The sequence below is a fragment of the Podarcis gaigeae genome (assembly GCF_964106915.1).
Source record: "Podarcis gaigeae genome assembly, chromosome: 6".
NCBI classification, from domain to species: Eukaryota; Metazoa; Chordata; class Lepidosauria; order Squamata; family Lacertidae; genus Podarcis; species Podarcis gaigeae.
Genome location: NC_139682.1, coordinates 94,746,962 through 94,769,343, shown reverse-complemented (window position 1 = coordinate 94,769,343; position 22,382 = coordinate 94,746,962). Strand labels below are relative to the sequence as shown.

Below are 22,382 nucleotides of genomic sequence, written 5' to 3'. Positions count from 1 at the left end.
ACCTCCTGGAATCAAATGATAAAACTGCCCCATTTCCACTGTTACTCGAGTTTGTTATGTGCCGGGGATTTTTTTCCCTTGGAGGAGCCCCAAAGCAATACAGTCCAGGTCAAGAATTAGCACTTGGTCCTCTACTTTCTTAAAGGAGTGACGACTTTCCAGGGGTTGAGTGTTGCTTTCCAGTGTTATCCTTCCTGCTGACATCCTGTTCTGTCTTGGCAGAGGAACTACAGTCCCTGGTGAAGAAGTTCCCTGTGGACCACTTCTTGAACTTAACAGCCATCTCCCAGTACTGGGCAATGGATCCTGATATTCAGCACCGCTATCAGAAGTTGGGCAGCACCTTGAAGATGCTCTCCAAGAAGACCCATCGAATTGTCCGGCGTCTTTTCAATCTGGCCAAACGCTGCCACAGGCAACCTCACTTCAGACTTCCCAAGGAGAGGTCTGGTATATTTTTGGGACAGCTTTGCTTGGGCACAATCCAGTACAAAGATAGAGATGCCTCCAGCCCACTATGTTCTGTGTGCTGAAGCATGTCTAAACTCTGTTTGGATTGTGGTTGTTGTCTTTTGGAGTCCAAGTGGGAAGGATCTGTCATGGGAACTAGTATCTGATATGGAATCTGAAGCCCCCAAGAGGCATGGTGATGTTCTACATGTTACACAGACTGGGAAGGAGCTGCATGCATACATACATACATACATACATACATACATACAGAGAGATGATAGATGGATAGATGATAGATAGATGGTAGCTAGCTAGATAGATGATAGATAAATGATAGATGATAGATAGATAGATAGATGATAGATGATAGATAGATATAGATAGATAGATGATAGATAGATAGATAGATGATAGATAGATAGATGATAGAGATGATAGATAGATAGATAGATAGATAGATGATAGATAGATAGATAGATGATAGATAGATAGATAGATAGATATAGATAGATAGATAGATAGATGATAGATAGATGATAGATAGATAGATAGATGATAGATAGATAGATAGATAGATGGTCGATGATAGATATACACATGCACACACACATCACCGCCCATCTGAAGGAGCCAACAGCTCCCCTGTTCCCTGGCATGCCCCCAAACTAGGGATTGAATTATGCAACCCAGGAGCTGCTGTATATCTCAGTTTCATTGATTTCCAGGCCACAACTGCCAATGGTAGGGTTGATTTTTTAATTTTTTAACAGGAGGGCAGGATCCTGGCCACCCCACCCTGCACCCTCCTACCCAACTTAGTGAATCTAAAATAATAATTAACAAGAGTACCGTATTTTTCGCTCTATAAGACGCACCAGACCACAAGACGCACCTAGTTTTTGGAGGAGGAAAACAAGAAAAAAAATATTCTGAATCTCAGAAGCCAGAACAGCAAGAGGGATCGCTGCGCAGTGAAAGCAGCAATCCCTCTTGCTGTTCTGGCTTCTGGGATAGCTGCGCAGCCTGCATTTGCTCCATAAGACGCACACACATTTCCCCTTACTTTTTAGGAGGGAAAAAGTGAGTCTTATAGAGCAAAAAATACGGTAATTGTTTCTTATTTATGCAAAAGTGCAATGCGAACATTTTAGCTCAAAGCCTGCTGCTCACACTTATCACGACTGATTCCTTTTTCCTATATGCGGCACAGAAAGGCAGGGGAAAAGGGGCCAGCTCCTTCTCATCCCTAGAGCAGGCTTCTCCCATAATTACATAAAGGGATTTCAGGTGACTGAGTTCCATCAAACACTACCAGCCACTGGCAACTTGCCAGTTTACCGCCTGCGGAGAAGGTTTCATAATTACAGAACACATGCATGCATCCCTCTCAAGTGGAATTCCAGCCCCCTGATTTTCTATGTGGAAAGGGTGTATACTTTATGCAGTACTAAGGTTTACTGCAGAAGGATTTTGTTTTCTTTTTTAGGGGGTGATTGAAACACGTGAAATGGTTCCGACTAATTATACATGTCTTTGCTGTGTTGATGCAAAGTTAACTTTTCATCTGCTTTGTGCCTTCTTCTGTCAGGCCCTTGAGCTACTGGTGGAGCCACGCTCAGTCCCTCCTCTATTGCAGTGAGACCTCTGTGCCAGGAACGTTTGTGGAAGAAAGCCACAGCTGCAGCTGCCCCCATGACCAGCCCTCCTGCCAGGGGACTATCCCATGTGCCTTGGGCGAAGGACCAGGATGTGCTGCCTGTGCAGAGGACAACGCCACCCAGTGTGGGTCCTGCAACTATGGCTATGTGCTCACCCTGGGACTGTGCCGCCCAGAGGTGGCCGAGTCCCTGGAGCACTATATAGGTTTGGAGACTGACTTGCAGGACTTGGAGCTCAAGTACCTTTTGCAGAAGCGGGACAGCCGCATTGAAGTGCACTCCATCTTCATCAGCAATGACATGCGCCTGGGGACCTGGTTTGACCCCTCCTGGAGGAAGAGGATGCTGGTAACCCTGAAGAGCAACAAGTACAAGCCAGGTTTGGTCCACCTCATGCTGGCCCTCTCCCTCCAGATCTGTCTCACCAAGAACAGCACCCTGGAGCCAGTCATGGCAATCTATGTCAACCCATTTGGGGGCAGCCACTCAGAGAGCTGGTTCATGCCCACCAATGAAACTGGCTTTCCCGACTGGGAAAGGACTAACGTGGATGCCTCTGGCCAGTGCCAAAACTGGACCCTCACTTTAGGCAGCAAGTGGAAGACCTTCTTTGAGACAGTCCATGTCTACCTGAGGAGTCGCATCAAGTCTCTCAACGACAGCTCAAACGAAACCATATTTTATGAGCCTTTGGAGATGGATTCTTCCAAGAACCTAGGCTACATGAGGATCAATAGCTTGCAGGTTTTTGGCTACAGCCTGCCCTTTGAGTCTGATGCCATTCGGGACCTTGTCCTCCAGCTGGATTATCCGTATACTCAAGGCTCTCAAGACTCTGCTATATTGCAGCTGATTGAGATCAGGGACCGGGTAAACCGCCTCTCTCCACCTGGGAAAACCCGCCTTGATCTTTTCTCTTGCTTGCTCCGGCACAGGCTCAAGCTGGCCAACAACGAGGTAAGTCGCATCCAGTCCACCCTGCAGGCCTTCAATGCCAGATTGCCAAACCCAGTGGAGTATGAGACTGGTAAATTGTGCAGCTAGCCTTGGGAGTGGGGCAGGGCTGTCCTTGTAGCTCCCAGAGGGGAGGACTGGGGAATGAGAAGCCGAGACTTCCAAAGGCCTTACTTTCATGCCAGCCGTGCTCTTCGGCGAGACAGCCAGCTGCCAGCCTGGAAGACTCCAGCGTTTGCAGACTCTGTGGCACCAAACCCGGGGATGAGATGCGGCACAAATCTCTGGCACGACAGCAGCTAAGAAGAGACCAAATGGCAGGGCTGCTGCTGCAAACGTCTTGCTTCAGTTGCCGAGGAGTCTGCCTTGCATCCTCTCTTTTCTTGCAGGCTCCGTTTGTGGAGCATGCAAGAAAATGTACAGGCCCACGAAGAAACCAGGAGATGGAGACATAGAAGGGAGAGGGAGAGAGACATGACCGAGGGCTGAACTTGTGGGAATGGCACTAAAGACTTGGCCTTTGTGATCTGGTCAGCAGCCCTTAAACACACGGAGAGAGGAGCAGCAAAAGGATTGAACGAGGATTCTGTCAAGTGCTTCGAAAACACCCACTTAGGAGAACCGTTCTTTGGCCCTAGCCTCCCCTGGCGCAGTTTACTTTTGTATTGTTTTTATGGGTGTTTCTAACAATGTCATCGCCTTCACATTCTCCGCATTACTTTCTAAAGCTGCCACCCCAAGCACGCTTTCTTGGACATTAGTGGAAGTCCGTTTCTCGCACCAGTGAAACTTGCTTCTCTTAAAGGAATGAGTTTAAGAACACAGTGCAGAACCCTGATTTCAGCTGCCTGACCACCACCTGGGATCCACAGTTTTGCTTTGTTTCCTGATCCACCCCTTTGGGGTGAGATCTTTTCAGTAACTGGTAGCGTTTGGCACATGAAAAGTGTGCCTAAATTGCCCCTTTCTCTCAACCATCCCCAGGGAACATGTCACCCTCTTCTGTTCCATTCACATCACATGGTCCTGTCACACAAAGCTAATTTCACCAGGGGGGAAATGCACTTTTGAAGAGTGTTCCCAGTGGCACACAGGCAGTTTTTAAATGGGTATTCAGAGCCCAATGGATGATTGGCCTTTCAAGCGTTTATTTATTATGTATTGGTTTTAACTGATTGGCTTAAAAAAAAAAAAGTATTTCTGCTTTTGCGTTTTTTTTTTTTAAATTTGAGTGGGATGTTCATTTTCAGTTGACTCCTCCAGCTGAGTTACACATCTTATCCAAGCATTTGTTTTTATATATTTTGTAAGGGGTGGGATGAGGGAGAAATTGTTATGTTATGTTATGTTTTGGTTTGGTTTGGTTTGGTTTTTTTGGAGGGGGAAAAAGGGAAAGCAGTAAACAAATCAAAATTGACTAAATGGCTTCTTTAATAGTTGGAGTGTGTGTGTGCAAGTGCAAAGACATCTGGGTGCAAAGAAATATGTCTTCTTCTCTTCTTCTTTGGCAATCACTCGCAGCCAAGTAAGAGTGTCTTTCATAAACACGGTTTTAACAATGAGTCCGTAAGTGACTGTGGAGGCCAATTCTGGATCCACACGTCCTTCCACAGTGGGGACATTGGTTCCCAGGCGGGAGTTGATCACGGTGGGGATTTGCCAAGCGTGCCTTCCTCTTAACACATTTCTCCCTCACGTCTTGAGTTCAAATATCTTCAAAGCCCATGACACCTTTGGTAAAGGCTGTTCTCCAACTAGAGCGTTCGCAAGCCAGTGTTTCCCAGTTGTCAGTGTTGATACTACATTTTTTTAGATTTGCCTTGAGACAGTCTTTAAACCTCTTTTGTTGACCACCAGCATTACGCTTTCCATTTTAAAGTTCGGAATAGAGTAGTTGCTTTGGAAGACGATCATCAGGCATCTGCATAACATGACCAGTCCAACGAAGTTGATGTTGAAGAATCATTACTTCAACACTGGTGATCTTTGCTTCTTCCAGTACACTGATATTAGTTCACCTGTCTTCCCAAGTGATGTGTAAAAATCTTCGAGACACGGTTGATGGACTCTTTCGAGGAGGAGTATGATATGATATAAATATGTAGTATGGGGTAGATGTGTTTGCAAATTTACACTCATGCAAATGTTTATTCCAGCAGAAACTTGGGCAGTGAGGCACCTCGCCTCTGAACTGTCAGTTTACTCCCCCCGCCCCCAAAGTAGTAGAGATGAAGTTGTTGCTGGAGTAAACTAGCACCATTTGAATGTGGGAGCACAACTTTACCTTTCCAGGGAACTGATGCTGAATGTTGGGCACTGTGTGAAAAATGTAAAAATAATGATAAGGGAGCTAGATAAATATCGAGTCACACAGTGTATCCCACTATTTCACCAAGAAGATCAAGGGGGCATTTTTTTTTTTAGCCTCAAAGCAACCTCTCTGGTAGTAGGTGACATTGAGAGTTGCCAATTTATCCACAACCATCTGGTAACATTTTGCCAAAGCAAGTAAATGAATGTTCTAACAGCCACCTGAACAGCTACAGTTTTATGGCATGTTCCAGGCCTAATATGAAAAGCCAATGAGAGTCTTGTGGGAGGAAAAAACAAAAGCCTGTGACCCATGAGTGTGGGGTACATAATAAAAGAATGCCTAGATTCAAAGCACAGGGCTAAACTCACTCTCCAGCAGGAGAGAGCCCTGAGTAGCAGTAGAGTCACAAACACAAACAGCAGTATAGTGTTAGGAATATAGGTTGCTTGACCCTTTTATCCCATTTAGTCCACTTGCAAACAGTGCTCCTCTCTTTCTACTCCTCTTGCAATGAAGAGACCACACATTGTTAAGTTTTAAAAGCTGTACTTACAAAATTTTCCAAATGTCAGATTGATGCATTTATTCGAGCAGCAGCAAAGAGAACACAGGCAGAATATTATTGAATAGAATAGACAACACAGAAACATAATTTCTGCAAGCTCACTTAGGCACAATTACATGACATAGAGGGAGAGGGAACAGGAAGAGAAGGTTTCATTTCCTCCCTCATCAGAGAAGAGGGAGTGTGACCTAGCTGAGTCTAGGAATCCAGCTCTGTTGTCTTAACCCCTTCATGCACTAACTAGCACTCATGCCTATTTATGTTTGACTGCAATCTCCCACAAGCCCCACTCCCAATTGATTCTGTGGCTTGTCTTACTCCCTAACCACCACAATATGTAGCAGGGGCCAGAATGCAACCCTGCTGTTCTGTCCTGTCTTCTGTACTCTGCTGTATTCCTGCAAGCTAAACTTCACCTTCTCTGAGTTGAAGCTGAAATCCCTGAGATATGCTGAGATTAGCAACTTGTGCCTAAGTGAGCTTAAACAGCTCCCTTAGCCGATGCCGGAGGACCTAACCATCTCACAAGAAAACACACCTGCTCTCTTGCTGCATATCCCAGTTATTCCCCTTCTAGTACACACAGCTGCTACGGTGTGTGTGTGTGCCAAGAATGACCCGCTGCTGTGACTTTGCCAGGCAGCTGCACACTCTAGTTGTATCGTTGTAATACACACTTGCTGCTTGTTCCAGCTACACCCCAGGAGAGCTCACCTGCCTGCCATGAAATTGAACATAGCACTGCGTCCAATTAAAATTCTCTAGGAGTGCCGGGGGGGGGGGGATGTTTTTGCACTGTTTGCAGAACATGTTTGTGTTAACAGTCCAGGTTTATGCCATGGAATCATGAAGGATCCTGATAGATCATCACAGCCGTTCAGTTTCCTATAAACAAAGGGTGCATTGTAATTAAAGCAAGCCTCATAGCTACTGGTTTTTTCTTGGAAACTACCAGGTAAGGCATTTCACACCCTCTTAAGAACTCCATTGCTGAGTTTTTTTAGCTCAGGGGTGGCCCAGGTGGCAAAATGAGCCCCTACTCAAGTTCTATCCAGCCCCCTTCAATATTTTTCACTTCCTTGGAACCACACTCAATTTATTCACATGTTTACTAGCTATGTTTTTTACTGGAATGCTTGTGACTCCTTCTGTTGCATCCTAGCTCATGGAAGTCTTTCCTTTTGCATTTGCTTTTGCTTTTCCATTTGAAGCACTGAAATAGTCCAATGTTACATGCTGAACTTACATGCATCAGTGCTTGTGTCAGAAAACCAACCCACAGTGGGCAACGTCAGGCAAGATTCAGCCTGCACACTGTCTCCCAGGTGTGGGTGGAAAATGCCAGGAGACCAGTCGTACCAAACTACCTTGCACAATAGGTCACAGTGCATCAGGTGATACTCTCTGACCCCCCTGGGAAAGCTTCCAGGTCCGGCTTGCTGAGATCTGCTCTTTCCATACACAGGTCTGCCTCTGTCCCAAAGCTCAGTCTGATTGCCTAGGGAAAATGTTTTGGATGGTCCCAGGGTGTTAGATACCTTCATGTAAATCCCTACTTGGAGAGCCTTAAGTGTTGATGTGTGTGTGGATCAAGGTTTGTGTTTTCTTGTTCATGTTTTCTTCTCCATTGGAAGAGAAGCTGGGACTTCACTGAATCTATCTATCTATCTAATCTATCTATCATCTATCTATCTATCTATAGCTATCTATCTATATCTATCTATATCTATCTATCTATCTATCTATCTATATCTATCTATCTATCTATCTATCTATCTATATCTATCTATCTATCTATCTATCTATCTATCTATCTATCTATCTATATCTATCTATCTATCTATCTATCTATCTATCTATCTATCTATCTATCTATATCTATCTATATCTATCTATCTATCTATCTATCTATCTATCTATCTATCTATCTATATCTATCTATCTATCTATCTATCTATCTATCTATCTATATCTATCTATCTATCTATCTATCTATCTATCTATCTATCTATCTATCTATATCTATCTATCTATCTATCTATCTATCATCTATCTATCTATCTATCTATCTATCTATCTATCTATCTATCTATCTATCATCTATCATCTATCATCTATCTATCTATCTATCTATCTATCTATCTATCTATCTATCTATCTATCATCTATCTATCTATCATCTATCTATCATCTATCTATCATCTATCTATCTATCTATCTATCTATCTATCTATCTATCTATCATCTATCTATCTATCTATCTATCAAAGCTGGCAGGCTGACTGTGACAGTAATAGAAATATGATTTAGACATAAATTAACACAATAAAACATAAAGCCATCACAAAGCAGCTAAAGTATTTCTAATACTGAGTCCAGTTCTGGGCACCACAATATAAGAAGGATGTTGACAAGCTGGAACATGTGTAAAGGAGGGCAACCAAGATTATCAAGGGTCTGGAAACCAAACCTTATGAGGAGTCCTTGAAGGAGCTGGGTTTATGTTTAGCCTGGAAAAGAGGAGACTGAGAGGAGATATGATAGTCACATGGAAGACGGAGCAAGCTTATTTTCTCCTGCTCTGGAGAGCAGGACTCGAACCAGTGCCTTCCAAGTTACAAGAAAGGAGATTCCGACCAAACATCAGGAAGAACTTTATGATGGTAAGAACTATTTGATAATGAAATGGACTTCCTTGGGCGGTGGTGGACTCTCCTTCCTTGGAGGTTTTAAAGCAGAGGTTGGGTGGCCACCTGTAATGGAGGCCTTTAGTTGAGATTTGTGCATTGCAAGGGGTTGGACTAGATGGCCCTTGGGGTCCCTTCCAACTCTACCATTCTATGATTCTATGAAAAAGACAAGAATCAAGACCCTTAAATGTTCCTTGTGCCCAATGGCATTTTAGAGGAGAGTGTTTGCTTGCTTGCTTGCTTGCTTGCTTGTTGCAACCCTCCAAAAAACCCACCAAATCAGGTCTTCTCTTGAGAGGGCGTTCAACTTCCAAGGGATTTGTGCAGAATGCAGTACTCCTGCATAGAAGAAGGAAGGAAGGAAGGAAGGAAGGAAGGAAGGAAGGAAGGGAGGGAGGGAGGGAGGGAGGGAGGGAGGGCTTCAGGAGCTCTTACTGGTAGGAGCTTCCATTGGGATGGAAATTCTTTCAAGCCTAAAGGGTCTTGCACGCCTTTCCTCCAACCCACCGAGGAATACCATTGTCCTGACCTCACTTTGCTGAGTGCCCACAAGACACAAGAAGCGGCCTTATGCAAAGCCAGATCAATTGGTCCACCTAGCACAGGAATGGGGGAACCTGCGGCCTTCTAAATGTTGTTACTGCATCTCCCATTGGCCCCAGGCATGAAGACCAATGCTCACAGATGATGAGAGTTGTAGTCCGCAGCAACTTCTTCAGTTTACCTGTCCCAGATTGGGCTCAATATTGTCAGCACTGATAGCAGCAGGTGGGGCTTTCCTAGCTCTGCCTGGAGATGCTGGGGTTTAAACTGGGCCTGAACCACGAGCCTTTCCCAAAGGAGACCATGAGTAGCACAGAACAGGTGCAGCTTTCAGGTAGTGAGGGTTGGATCTGGCTGCGGAGGCTCTGGGACTAGTGATGGGTGAACTCAGGCACAATTCAGATTAAGACTGGCCATGCCAAACCATGCTGTGAAATGTTAGCTGCCCCTGCCTGTTTTAAAATGCATTCATTACTGTTGCCTCCCTTGAATCCCTAAACCTCCTTACCTGGTGGCTGATGCAATTTAAGACTGGGCAATGCCGTGTGTGCTTTCCAAATCAATGCACAACTTGGCTAATACAATTAATCATTTTCTTGAATCAGTTCCTCATCTTAAGAGGATTCAGTATAGTTTCAAAAGTGCTGTAGAAATGCTTAACCCCAAAGTTGCTGTATTATTAGCTTCAGAAAAGTCCATGGACCCAGCCATTTCACTGGGCAAGGCTGGGTCTTGAACCTACATTATCATAGATGATTCCAGTAGGCACACTTTCCTTTGCTTGGGACAAAATAATGCACCAAGTAGGCATGAACACAGTGCAGAATTGTTTTATTTAATCAGAACTCAATAATGGAAAAATTAAGCTATAGCATCTGCAGTCATATTTTTAAAAGTCCTGGTTGAACCATGGCAAGATATCTATTTTTCCACTGAGATGACTAAGCAAAACCAAATTTTCATTTTTTAAAATAAAATCAGACAAGCTGAGGGGCTGCATGGATAAGTCAGTGGGAAAACCTCCACTGCAGGTTGCACAATAGGTAAAGGGATCCCTGACCATTCGGTCCATTCGTGGCCGACTCTGGGGTTGTGATGCTCATCTTGCTTTATTGGCCGAGGGAGCCGGCGTACAGCTTCCAGGTCATGTGGCCAGCATGACTAAGCCACTTCTGGCGAACCAGAGCAGCGTACAGAAACGCCATTTACCTTGCCGCCGGAGTGGTACCTATTTATCTACTTGCACTTCGTGCTTTTGAACTGCTAGGTTGGCAGGAGCAGGGACCGAGCAACGGGAGTTCACCCCGTCGCGGGGATTCAAACCACTGACCTTCTGATTCGCAAGTCCTAGGCTCTGTGGTATAACCCACAGCGCCACCTGCGTCCCTTAAGTTGCACAATGGTGTGAGACTAATAGATGAGCTCCTTGTTCCCCGGGCTCTGCCTCTCAGTGCAGGGCACTGACTTCTAGAGAGTAAGCCCAGGTGAGTTCATCAAACCCCAAACCTGAGTGGCACAATGTGCAGCCAAGAGCAATCATTTTACTTCTTCCATGACATGCTGCCTGGACTTATTTTAATGGAGGTGGGGATTGGGGCCTAAGAATGCACACCTCACACTGTACCTTCCCTGCCCCTATCCTGAGAAAAACAAAAAGCTATACAAGGCATCTGAAGGGAGTCCAGGAGGGGCATTTAGGAGAGAGGAGGAAATGCTTCTACAGTGGTACCTTGGGTTAAGAACTTAATTCGTTCTGGAGGTCCGTTCTTAAGCTGAGGTAACCCTTTAGCTAATGGGGCCTCCCGCTGCCGACGCACGATTTCTGTTCTCTCTCTCTCTCTCTCTGTCTCTTAATTCTTTATTGATTAAAAATTTACATATCTATACAAACATATGCTATCTCTTTACATATGAAGAAAAAGAAAATTATGTAGAGAATAGAAAATTTCTAAAGGAACAAAAAAAGGAAAAGAAAAAAAGAATTAACAAAGATACGAAGTAAAAATAATCAAAAGAGGAAAAGAAAAGACAAGACAACACTATTTATACAATAAAAGTGTTCATCTACACAATCCTTTCCATCCTTCTCATTATACTGTAATATAAACATTCTTTTTTAACACAGATTTCCGTTCTCATCCTGAAGCAAAGTTCTTAACCCGAGGTACTATTTCTGGGTTAGCGGAGTCTGTAACCTGAAGCGTATGTAACCTGAGGTATCACTGTACTCTGATCCTAATGAATGCAGCCCATGACATTTAAAAGTCTATGGCATATTTTTTTTGGGGGGGGGTGATAATGGAGGGGTGTATATATGTGGGTGGCTGGTTTAGGTATAGTGGGGGGTGCATGTTGTGAAACTCAGAACCTCCAGCCAGTATAACACCGAATGCCAAATATATGCTAGGGAGTTGGGGCAGAAGGAGGGGCTCTGCTCAGCTTTGGCTTGTGGGGTTCTAGAAGTGTCTGTGGGGCACAGATGATGGAGTCGGTTGGCAGGTGCAGTGGGGCTGAGGGAGGAACTGTGGTTGAAGGCCAGTCCCGAGAACCGGGGAAGGGTATAAAATAAGGAGCCAGAGACGACCCCACACTGTTCCGAGTCCTCAGGTAGGCAGACAGAGGCGATCTCTTTTTAAAAAACTAGGCCAAGGCTGGAATTCCTCGTTGAAGGTTTTTGGACGTGCCACTCTTTCTGATTTCTAAATGTGGGCACAGCAATCGCCTTTGCCTGCCTTACGCCAAGCACTTTTTGCACTCAGATGATACATAATTATTATGCAGCTGCTCAGATGCTTTATTCCCTGCTGAACTTCCCCTGCTCATATTCTGCACTGGAGAGATCAAAGCAGTTTCTACCAAGAAATTCACATTCCATGATCAAATAAGACCAGCCAGTCGTTGAAATGAACCTCTCTTGCAAGGGCTATTAGGCTGCGAGGCAAGGACCACAATCATCTCACTTCATCGCAACTCCATGTGGAACATGCATTCTTTGTTTTTATTTTCTTTCAGATGGGCAGTACTGCTCCAGAACGTTACTTTAAATTCTTCATACAAAATTTCCTTTTCTTTTTTCTTTTTTGCAAGGGTACATTTAAATGAACAGCTCTAAAATTAAAATAAGAATAAGTATAAGAATTAGAATAATTTTAATAATAATAATTTTAATAATTATTATTAAAATAGAAGTTAGTACCCTTTTGCCCAGTAAGAATAATCTGTGGGAGCATCGTGGAAAATATGTAGGACAGACAATGCAAAATGTATACTAACTAGTGGAATAACTTTTATTTTTCATATTTCACTTAATAATTAAAAATTCCTAACGCCTCAGGGTGTCAGCTTTCAACTGCACGTTATACATCAAAATGGTCTCTGTTTAGCCTGCTATGAGAAACTATGCAAAATACAAACCGTGCTCACCCTTGGACCCCACCCTTAAACCAAGTTTGATTGATTGATTTTGAAACCCTAAGCTTTATTGCACACATATTCTGCATCTTCTCCATGATGTTCCCACAAATTATTTCAGTACACTGTGGATCTCTTCCAGTCATATTGGGCCCGCATAGGATAAAAAGTGTGAAAGTTAGCATCTCAAACTCTTGCACCAGAAGGGTACAAATTCCAGTTTCATTACTTTAAATGTAATCTACCAAAAAAACCATATCTGCAGGAAATTTAGCAGAGCTCTGTTAATTCAGAATCTAGGGGTTATTGTCTTTAAAACCCCACCACCACCACCACAATAATAATAAAAATTATAATATTTTATTTGTATCCCGCCCTCCCCAGCCAAGACCGGGGTTCAGAGCAGCTAACATCATAAAAACAACACAATATACATAAAAACAGACATCAATTATTTAAAATACATCTTAAAATTTATTCAAACAAGTTAAAATCTGGGCAGGTGGCAATTATCAGGTTGGAATTGAGAGTGGTTAATACTTGCCAGGACCAACTGTATACCTTGTAGTACCTTGGGTTAAGAACTTTGCTTCAGGATGAGAACAGAAATTGTGCTCCGGCGGCACGGCAGCAGCGGCAGGCCCCATTAGCTAAAGTGGTGCTTCAGGTTAAGAACAGTTTCAGGTTAAGAATGGACCTCCGGAACGAATTAAGTACTTAACCTGAGATACCACAGTATACAGTGGTACCTCAAGTTATCGAACAGCTCCATAATCGAACGTTTCGGAACTCGAACACCGAAAACGCGGAAGTAAATGCCTCAGTTTTCGAATGTGCCTCAGAAGTTGAACAGAAAACACAGCTTTCATTTTAAGTTTTCCATATTGAGGCTCCCGCTTTCAGTTTTTGTTCTCAAACATTTTGGAACATGAACGGACTTTCGGGACGGATTATGTTCAAAAACCGAGCTACCATTGTACTATGTTATATAAAATAAGCTCAGAGTAGAGGTACGCTAAAATTTCTCAGCCAGCTAATTAACGTTTTGTTCCAAGAAAATTGAATCCTGCAACTTGTATAAGTTAAGCAAATAAAACACATTTGCATAACTTATATTTTGCTTAATTTTATCTGCAGTTTGTACTATAATTTGCATTATTGTTTATTATATTTTTACTTATTGATAAGGAGCTAAACAACTGCCCAATCACAGAAAATCTTACTACAATAGACATTACACTTCTGAAATTTCAGCAGGCATTACATAAATTTTTACAGGCATAAAGGCTACAAATGTGCTGTTTTGAAAATCCTGCATCCAATATTACATTGCGGGGGGGGGGGGGGTGTCTGCACTCTCCCAGAATCGCAGCATAGATAGCTCTGGCTAAGCCACAGAACAGCATGTGCATCTTCAGAAATGGGAAAAAAACCCACAATGTAACTTAAAAGTTACGTTGCCACTAGAGTAAATGATATAAAATGTGCAGAAAAATATAGTTTTAAAATTCTTTATAAGCAGCTTTTTAAGATCCCCCCAAAATGTGGGATAATAGCTGTGCAATAGTGAGAAGTATTTTTAAAAGTGCACCTGAAATCATGAGGACTATAAACCTACTGTATATATATGAAAGAAGATTTGTGTGTGAATCTAAATGTTGCACTACATCTAACTCTGCATATATAAACATTCAGAATTCAAGTAGCTCTAGGTATAAGAGGAATAACAACATCCTTTTCTATGTTCACATGCAGCTTTGGGTAAATATTAGAAGCACCTCCTAAGGCAACATTTTTCCTTCAGTAACACAGAATTCCCCCTCTTTTCCCCTTGATTTTATTTCTAGCTGGCCCTATGACTTCAACAGGATGTGGGTGGCGCTGTGGTCTACACCACTGAGCCTTTGGGGCTTGTCAATCGGAAGGTTGGTGGTTTGAATCCCTGCAACGGGGTGAGCTCCCGTTGCTCTGTTCCAGCTCCTGCCAACCTAGCAATCCAAAAGCATACCAGTGCAAGTAAATAAATAGGTACCACTGTGGCAGGAAGGTAAACAGTGTTTCCGTGCGCTCTGGTTTCTGTTACAGTACAGTGTTCAGCACCAGAAGTGGCTTAGTCCCGCTGACCACATGACCCGGAAAGCTGTCTGTGGACAAATGCTGGCTCCCTTGGCCTGAAAAGTGAGATGGCACTGCACCCCATAGTCGCCTTTGGACTTAACCATCATGGGTTTTTCCCCTTTAAGGTGTTACTTTAACAGTAGCTTAAAACAAATGGCAGGATATACTTTCCCCATTACTTATTTTTGTGCCAGAAAAAGCTTGACCAGCTTAAATGTTCTGTGCATCTATCCTGTGGTTGGGTGCAAGAACAAGGGTGCAAGCCGTGTATTACTGCGGCCACCTGGGTGATCTAGCTTGGTAGCACAATGGTAAATGACAGTGTGTTTAGCAGATCATGGCAGCTGAAGCGTGAGGCCCCTAGTGAAGGTTTAATGACTCTGAATGGAGAAGCAGTTAAACCTCAGCAAATAGGCCTTTAATCATCACTTGCAATTAAACTGGAGGGCCGGAAAGATGACTTGCGTTTATTGATCCAGGTAGGGAAATAAAATAAATATGTCCAGCAACAGCAAGCAGGGTAAGCAGTCAGGGCACCTGGGGTTGTTTGTGAGGAAGGTTTTGGAAAGCACTCTGATTGGCCAAGGTCTCAGAAACGACTTTCCTCCTTCCACTATAAGAACTCATCTGTCCAGTTAAGGGGACAGAAAGCAGCTGTCCCTTTTGCTGCAGAAGGAAGATTAAATCTGCACCAGTCATCTAGGACAGGGGTCAGCAAACTTTTTCAGCAGGGGGCCGGTCCACCGTCCCTCAGACCTTGGGGGGGGCCAGACTATATTTTGGGGGGGGGGGGGATGAACGAATTCCTATGCCCCACAAATAACCCAGAGATGCATTTTAAATAAAAGCACATATTCTACTCATGTGAAAACACCAGGCAGGCCCCACAAATAACCCAGAGATGAATTTTAAATAAAAGGACACCTTCTACTCATGTAAAACACACTTATTCCTGGACTGTCCACAGACCAGACTAAGAAGGCGACTGGGCCAGATCCAGCCCCCAGGCCTCACGTAGTTTGCCTACCCATGATCTAGGAGGCCATGGGTCTAGGATCCTAGCTTAAACACATGCTGGAGCCTTGCAAGCGTACCATATTCTGGCCGGGAAAGAAACCTGCCATTTTAGCGACAGGGCGGAATGTGACACCCCCACCCCACCCATTTCAGTTTCTTTTACTCTCTTCCCTCAGTTTGACTTTAATATTTCAGGGTCACAGATAAAAATAATTAATGCATAAGATCACAGCAGAAATTATTAACCACTGATGGGAAACAGGCCACGCAATTCTATTTACAGGATGACCTATGTATTTTTATGGAGGCGGGTGGTGCTGTGGGTTAAACCACAGAGCCTAGGACTTGCCAATCAGAAGTTAGGTGGTTCGAATCCCCTCGACGGAGTGAGCTCCCGTTGCTTGGTCCCTGCACCTGCCCACCTAGCAGTTCAAAAGCACGTCAAAGTGCAAGTAGATAAATAGGTACCACTCCGGCGGGAAGGTAAACGGTGTTTCCATGCGCTGCTCTGGTTCGCCAGAAGCGGCTTAGTCCTGCTGGCCACATGACCCAGAAGCTGTACACCGGCTCCCTCGGCCAATAAAGCGAGATGAGCACCGCAACCCCAGAGTCGGTCACGAGTAGACCTAATAGTCAGGGGTCCCTTTACCTTTATGCCCACAAAATACGGTGGGAGCTCCCAAGTGCATATTGCAGGATAATGTCCTCTGTGGAATATTTGGGCTCTTCCGCCTGCCAGGTTCTCACTTCAGTAGAAGATCCCTGAGCTGCACCATTTCAGAGTATAGGTAAGAACTCAGGTGGTGGAATGTTCCTTCATAAAACCAAATCAATAAAAAGACATTCGCATAGAGAGCTAGTATATCTTGGTGGGGTGGGGGAGTTCTAACTATTTCCCAGATAAACCTACTATTTGTGTGGAGGGATTTATTTACTTATTTGTGCAAGGAGTAACGTTCAGTCATGCCAGCCTCAACCTGCAGTTTGAAGTGGTATAACCGAGACACAGGTTTTACTGCCTCTGTGAGAGCTAGGCTTTGAGTGTTTCCTGCCAGCACACACACACAGAGAGACCCAAAATGTCATTAACAATTTTGAATACCTCAGCCTTTCAAAGAGCACCTAAAAACACAACAGCACCAGCTATATCTACAATCCTACCCTTATTCATAAACTAATTTTTACCCCATGCCATCTAACCAAAATGAAGTCCTCAGAGTGGCTCACAATCCACCTGAAGAAGAAAAAATCACAAAAGCAATTGAGTACCAGAGCCAACACAGCAAAAAGCTTAGAAATCACCCAGCAGCCTAATGAAAAGCATGTTCACAAAGAACAGTTTTCACCTGACAACTTAAGACTCAGGGAAGAGGTGGCCCAGCGCTCCTTTGGACAGCCAAGAAACTCGTGAGTTTATATCCCTGTTATCTGCACCTCAAAGGGCCCTCTTCAGATGGCCACATCATGGAAATAGGTTCATCCTGTTCAAGGAGACAATTGTTCAGCTAGCCAGGTCCCAAATCATGCATGCATGCATTCATTCATTCATTCATTCATTCATTAACAGTATATGTATTTAATGTCAGTTTTGGTGCCAGTTAAAAGAAGTTGCAGCTTAATGTGCAAATGGAAGAGAACAGATTTATGGGCAAACGTACAGGAACAGAAAGAGATTCATTTATCAAACCCTACAGCTCCACAACAAAATGGCTTCAAAGTATGCAAATAGTATCTCAAGGAGGCAGCCCCTCCATTGGTTGAGCAAAGGCGAAGCACATGTTCTGCCCTTAAACATATTTTATTTGATTGCATTTAAAATTTACCTCTCATAAATTGGGAAATTCGTGGAAGGGAATTTTGGTCGACTATAGAAAAAATGTTTTAAGAATGAGTATTGATGTATAAGTATTGATGTTTAAGTTTGGATAAGGCAAAAATTGTTTTTTAAAATGAACTAAATTAAATGAAAATAAGGTTAGCAAAAATAAATTGAGGAAATTGAGGAAAGAGAAAAAGCAAAATAATAGTATGTTAAAATAAATTATTAAGTTAAAGTTGAGAAATAAGTAATAAGGATTTGCTGAGCTAATAATTTGAATTGGAATACAAGAAGGGAAGGTGTGAGGAGGTCTGAGAAATAAGTTAAAAGAAAATAAGCAATTGAAATTTTATGTGTTTTTAATTGTTTTTAAGTTTTGTATTTTTGTATGTTTTTTTGTTTACTTTTGTTTTTGTTTTATTATAGAAAATGCTAATAAATATTCATAAAAAAATAAATAAAATTTACCTCTCATAAGTTATCAAACGTAAAAAGCTGCATTAAGTAAGTATGGTAAGGACTTTAAGATCATTTGACATTACCTTCTTAAAGATAGATCAAAAAGCAAAAGCATTGCAGTGGGTTGGTCTAGATGACCCTCCAGGTCCCTTCCAACTCCACAAGTCTACGATGAAGGTATTCCACCGTTGCCATGCTTGAAGGTAAAAAGAAGGAAGACTTATCCTTCAGAAAAGAGGCACCAACTTCCATGTCTTTCTGGACAAAACGGAGAGTGTGGCAATTCAAGCACAGGAAGGCTTTGTGATGGCCCTTAAGTCTAAGTCCTTAAAGTACCCTAATTGCCCAGCTTTTTGCTAATTCTAAGTTGTAGGTGGTTGCAAATGAATGGTTGTCTAAAGGCTTTGGACTAAATGCTTTTCCATCTGAACGACTTTTACAGCCTCCTTTTGTTGGCAGAATACAGCAGGAAGAGGCCAATGTGAATCTATGGAAGAGAGAAATAAGTGCTGTGCTGTTAAACTGTATTCAGAAGTCCGACATCTTAAAATGCAAGGCCACACCATGACCCCTTCGCACAGCTTCTTTAGTTGGGAGATATACACAGTGTTTTCATGTTCCCTGTTTCGAGAAACGAGATCAATAAGCATACAGCTGAGACATACTCGCAAGCAAAGTGTTGGTTAAAGAGAAAAAAACAGGCATAAAAGGAGAATTTCTGGATGCCAAGATCCAAGTTTGGGCAAGTCCTTTTTGGTGAGAGAATCCCAGCAGAGATTGAAAATCACAAAATATGCAGCAGTAAAGAGTCGGAATATAGGCTGTTAGACCTTTAAAATATTCCCTTCTAAGTTCCTTCCAAAGTTTCTATTAGAAAGAAGCCACACATTTTGTAAGTTTATAAAATGGTTTACTTGCAAACTCTTCAAAGGTCCGATTAATGTGCTTCATAATAGGTTGCACAGGCGATGAAACTTAGCTGTTACTAAGTGATGAAAGTTCCTACATTATTAGTATAGGAATTAAAGAATGGCTTGTTAGAGCCATGTGGCTTAAGCTGCAACAACCAGCTCAGAACCTCTTCACACACTGAGCTTCTCAATTCCGGGGGGGGGGGGGGAAGACTAGTTCCTCCCAAGGTGGAACATAGCTAAGCCTGGCAGGACAGCTTACTTTGTGATATTAACCCCTTCATGCCTTAATTAGACTTAAGCTTGTTGGCTACATGAGACATCCCACACAAAGGATGGTGCAGATAGACTGTTGATGGGAAACCTGTGGAGGTTGATGGACTATGGCTCCTATCAGCCCTGACTACTGGTTATGGTGGTTGGGGCTGATGGGACAACATCATTTCCCTGATGTAGATAGATCAGTGGTGGGGAACTTGTAGCTATCCAGATGTTGTTGGACTCCAACTCTCATCTCCAGCTACTATGGGCAATAAGAGCTGTGCTCCAGCAACATCTGGAAGGCCACAGACGCCTCACTGGTGGTGTAGAATCTGGAGATAGCATTGATTCTGCTCTTGTCCTTTTAACAACGGCCTGATGTGCAGAAATTTTCTATCTCCTTTATGTTATGTTAGGAAAAGTTTCATCTGCAAGTCTCTAAGACACAAGTGGCTGGGAAAGTAATCCTAGACCTGGAATACAGCTATTCATGTGCTGAGCAACCTGAAGCTGGCACAATAGCTGAACATGCCCCCTGCAAAAAAGCAACTCAACACTTCAGTCAAATTTTCATCCTAGTTCTTTTATTGAACACCAACACAATTTTAGCTTTGTATGTCACCTTGAGCTAAAACTCGAATTGTAAAATACAAACAAGCACAGAGAGGTGTTCTGTCACCACTGAATCCCGTCCCTATTTTTGGCATGTGCGGGGAGGGGAAGAGAACTGATCGAGATTGCAAGGCTGGGTGGGGAGTGCCCACCTTCCTTTGCGAGAGGGAACTGTAAATCTGTGCAGGAAAATTTGTCTGAACTTTAAAGTTGCTTCATGACCTGCAAAAATCCTCCTTCCCCGGGCGCCGTCTGACCAAGCCAATCCGGGAGACCCTTTTAAGTCTCTCTGTGAGCTTGCGGGCTGCTGTGTGCTGGCTTTGACCAGCGGGGGTTATTATTCATCCACTTAGCCCAGCTCTTGTGCTGTATGTTTTAACATGCTAGGGAAGCTAAGCCAGCCAGAGCACCAACATCTGCTGCCAGCTGATATGATACATCTCTTGATGACTGTCAGAGCTGCTGCTGCTGCTGTCGGCGTCACTATCCAGAGAATAAATTTTATGGTGGGATATTATGGACTCAGGGAGTCAATTTTGCATGCCGTTTAGGGCAGCAGAACAGGATTTGACAAGCTCTGGCTCATGAGGAACAATTCAGTGGAAAGTTCTTTTGGACAACCGCCCCATTCCAGCACCTTTGTGCAGTCCCCATTCATATAAAGGGGGCAGGAGAATTTCTCTCTGACATGTCCCATGAAGGTGAAGTAAAACATCACCACAATCTTTATACAACAGTGGTAAAGGTAAATGGACCCCTGACCATTAGGTCCAGTCGTGACCGACTCTGGGGTTGTGGCACTCATCTCGCTTTATTGGCTGAGGGAGCCGGCGTACAGCTTCCGGGTCATGTGGCCAGCATGACTAAACCGCTTCTGGTGAACCAGAGCAGCACACAGAAACGCCGTTTACCTTCTCGCCGGAGCAGTACCTATTTATCTACTTGCACTTTGATGTGCTTTCGAACTGCTAGGTTGGCAGGAGCAGGGACCGAGCAACGAGAGCTCACCCCGTCATGGAGATTCGAACTGCCAACCTTTTGATCAGCAAGTCCTAGGCTTTGTGGTTTAACCCACAGCACCACCCGCGTCCCTCGGGTTAAGTACTTAATTCGTTCTGGAGGTCTGTATTTAACCTGAAACTGTTCTTAACCTGAAGCACCACTTTAGCTAATGGGGCCTCCTGCTGCTGCCGCATCACCGGAGCACAATTTTTGTTCTCATCCTGAAGCAAAGTTCTTAACCTTAAGCACTATTTCTGGGTTAGCGGAGTCTGTAACCTGAAGCGTATGTAACCCGAGGTACCACTGTATATGGTGGGTTTTCATAGGATCATGGAATTTAAGAGGTGGAAGGGACTTGGTGCATGAAGTCTTTGAGGCTGCAATCCTGAACATGCTTATTACAGATAACATCTCATACAACTCAGAGGGACTCCTGGATAGACGTGCCCAGGATTGTGCCATCAGTAGCCTTAGACAAACAATTCTGTCTCTTCCTCGGCCTCGGCCCCTCATTTGCTGATGGACATGTTGGTGGGAAGAATGTGCCATTGCAGTAACCAACAAAGTGTATACCATTGCAATCTTTGGAATGCTTGGATTCATTTCCATTCAAGAAAAAAGATATTCTTAACAAAAGCTGGTACAGTAAAAAGTTACCCTTCATGCTTTGTTTCTTATTCGGGGGGGCGGGGGGACAGACACAATGATACGTAACTTCTGCACTGAGGCAGAAACTGGTAACTACTGAAACTGCTAGAGATGGTCCCCTGATGAGAAATCAGCAAGGAGAGTGGATGGCTGCAAGGCTCTTCTCAAAGAATGCTTTTAATGTTGCTTCTTAATTTCTTTGAAATAATATCAAAGCAGCAAAGGCAGGCAATTCGTTCTCAGCAAACATTATTTGGCTGTTCTCTAAAAGCGATGATTTAGAAATTGCACTAGGTGGCTGCTGGGGTCAGACCGCTGCTGTGAGAAGTTAAAAAACAACAACGCTGACCTCTGAGCCACAGAATAAAAAGTCGACTTGCTTCCAGAGATTGGCAGCATCTCTCAGACCTGATTCTTACCAGCAGCAGATGAGGTGGTCAAACCAGTGCTTTTTCCTGGGGGTACTCAAGTGTACACAGTACTGACACCTCCCCCCCCATGTCCTACTCGTGTGTAGGCTGAATTCCTGACAACAAATGTGGCACTGTAACAATTTCATGGTGAGTACTGGCACATTTTTTTTTTTTTTAATCACTGGGTAAAACCATGCCTAGCAAGGGCAGCCCATCCCATTTCACTGCCTGAGGCAAAATGTTAAGATGATGCCCCCAGCTCCACCCACCCACCTGCCAAAGTGCCACTTATCTCACCAGAGGAATGAGAAGCAGCACAGCGGCAAGATCTCACACAAAGGCCCGCAAGATCTCGCAAGATTTCGTGGGACTCTCACGGGAGCTCACCTGAAGCCACTGCCGCCATGTCTCGCTTCTTCGGCATATGAGGTGCCCTCAGGGATTCTGCTGCCCACAGGAGCTGCTTCAGTCTGCCTCATGGGAGGGCTGGCCCCGGACTCTGCAACTTCTCCATGACCTTCCAGTTTTTGAAGC

General features: G+C 43.7%; 1 protein-coding gene and 2 long non-coding RNA genes across 4 annotated transcripts in view; 2 read left to right on the top strand and 1 right to left on the bottom strand.

Moving 5' to 3' along the window:
• BRINP2 (BMP/retinoic acid inducible neural specific 2) overlaps nt 1–4,487 on the top strand; it is an 86,270-nt gene extending 81,783 nt beyond the window's left edge. For both annotated transcript variants that reach the window (XM_083743835.1, XM_083743836.1), the window contains exons 7-8: nt 223–445; nt 2,042–4,487. In XM_083743835.1, coding sequence (XP_083599961.1) covers nt 223–445; nt 2,042–3,155 — 1,337 coding nt within the window. In that variant the 3' untranslated portion in view covers nt 3,156–4,487. The remainder of the gene's footprint in view (nt 1–222; nt 446–2,041) is intronic.
• The window catches only part of LOC310846888, a 533,700-nt gene that overhangs the window by 147,418 nt on the left and 363,900 nt on the right, over nt 1–22,382 (top strand). The gene's annotated exons all lie outside the window — the stretch shown is intronic.
• LOC310846893 overlaps nt 1–22,382 on the bottom strand; it is a 417,489-nt gene that overhangs the window by 331,164 nt on the left and 63,943 nt on the right. The window lies entirely within an intron of this gene.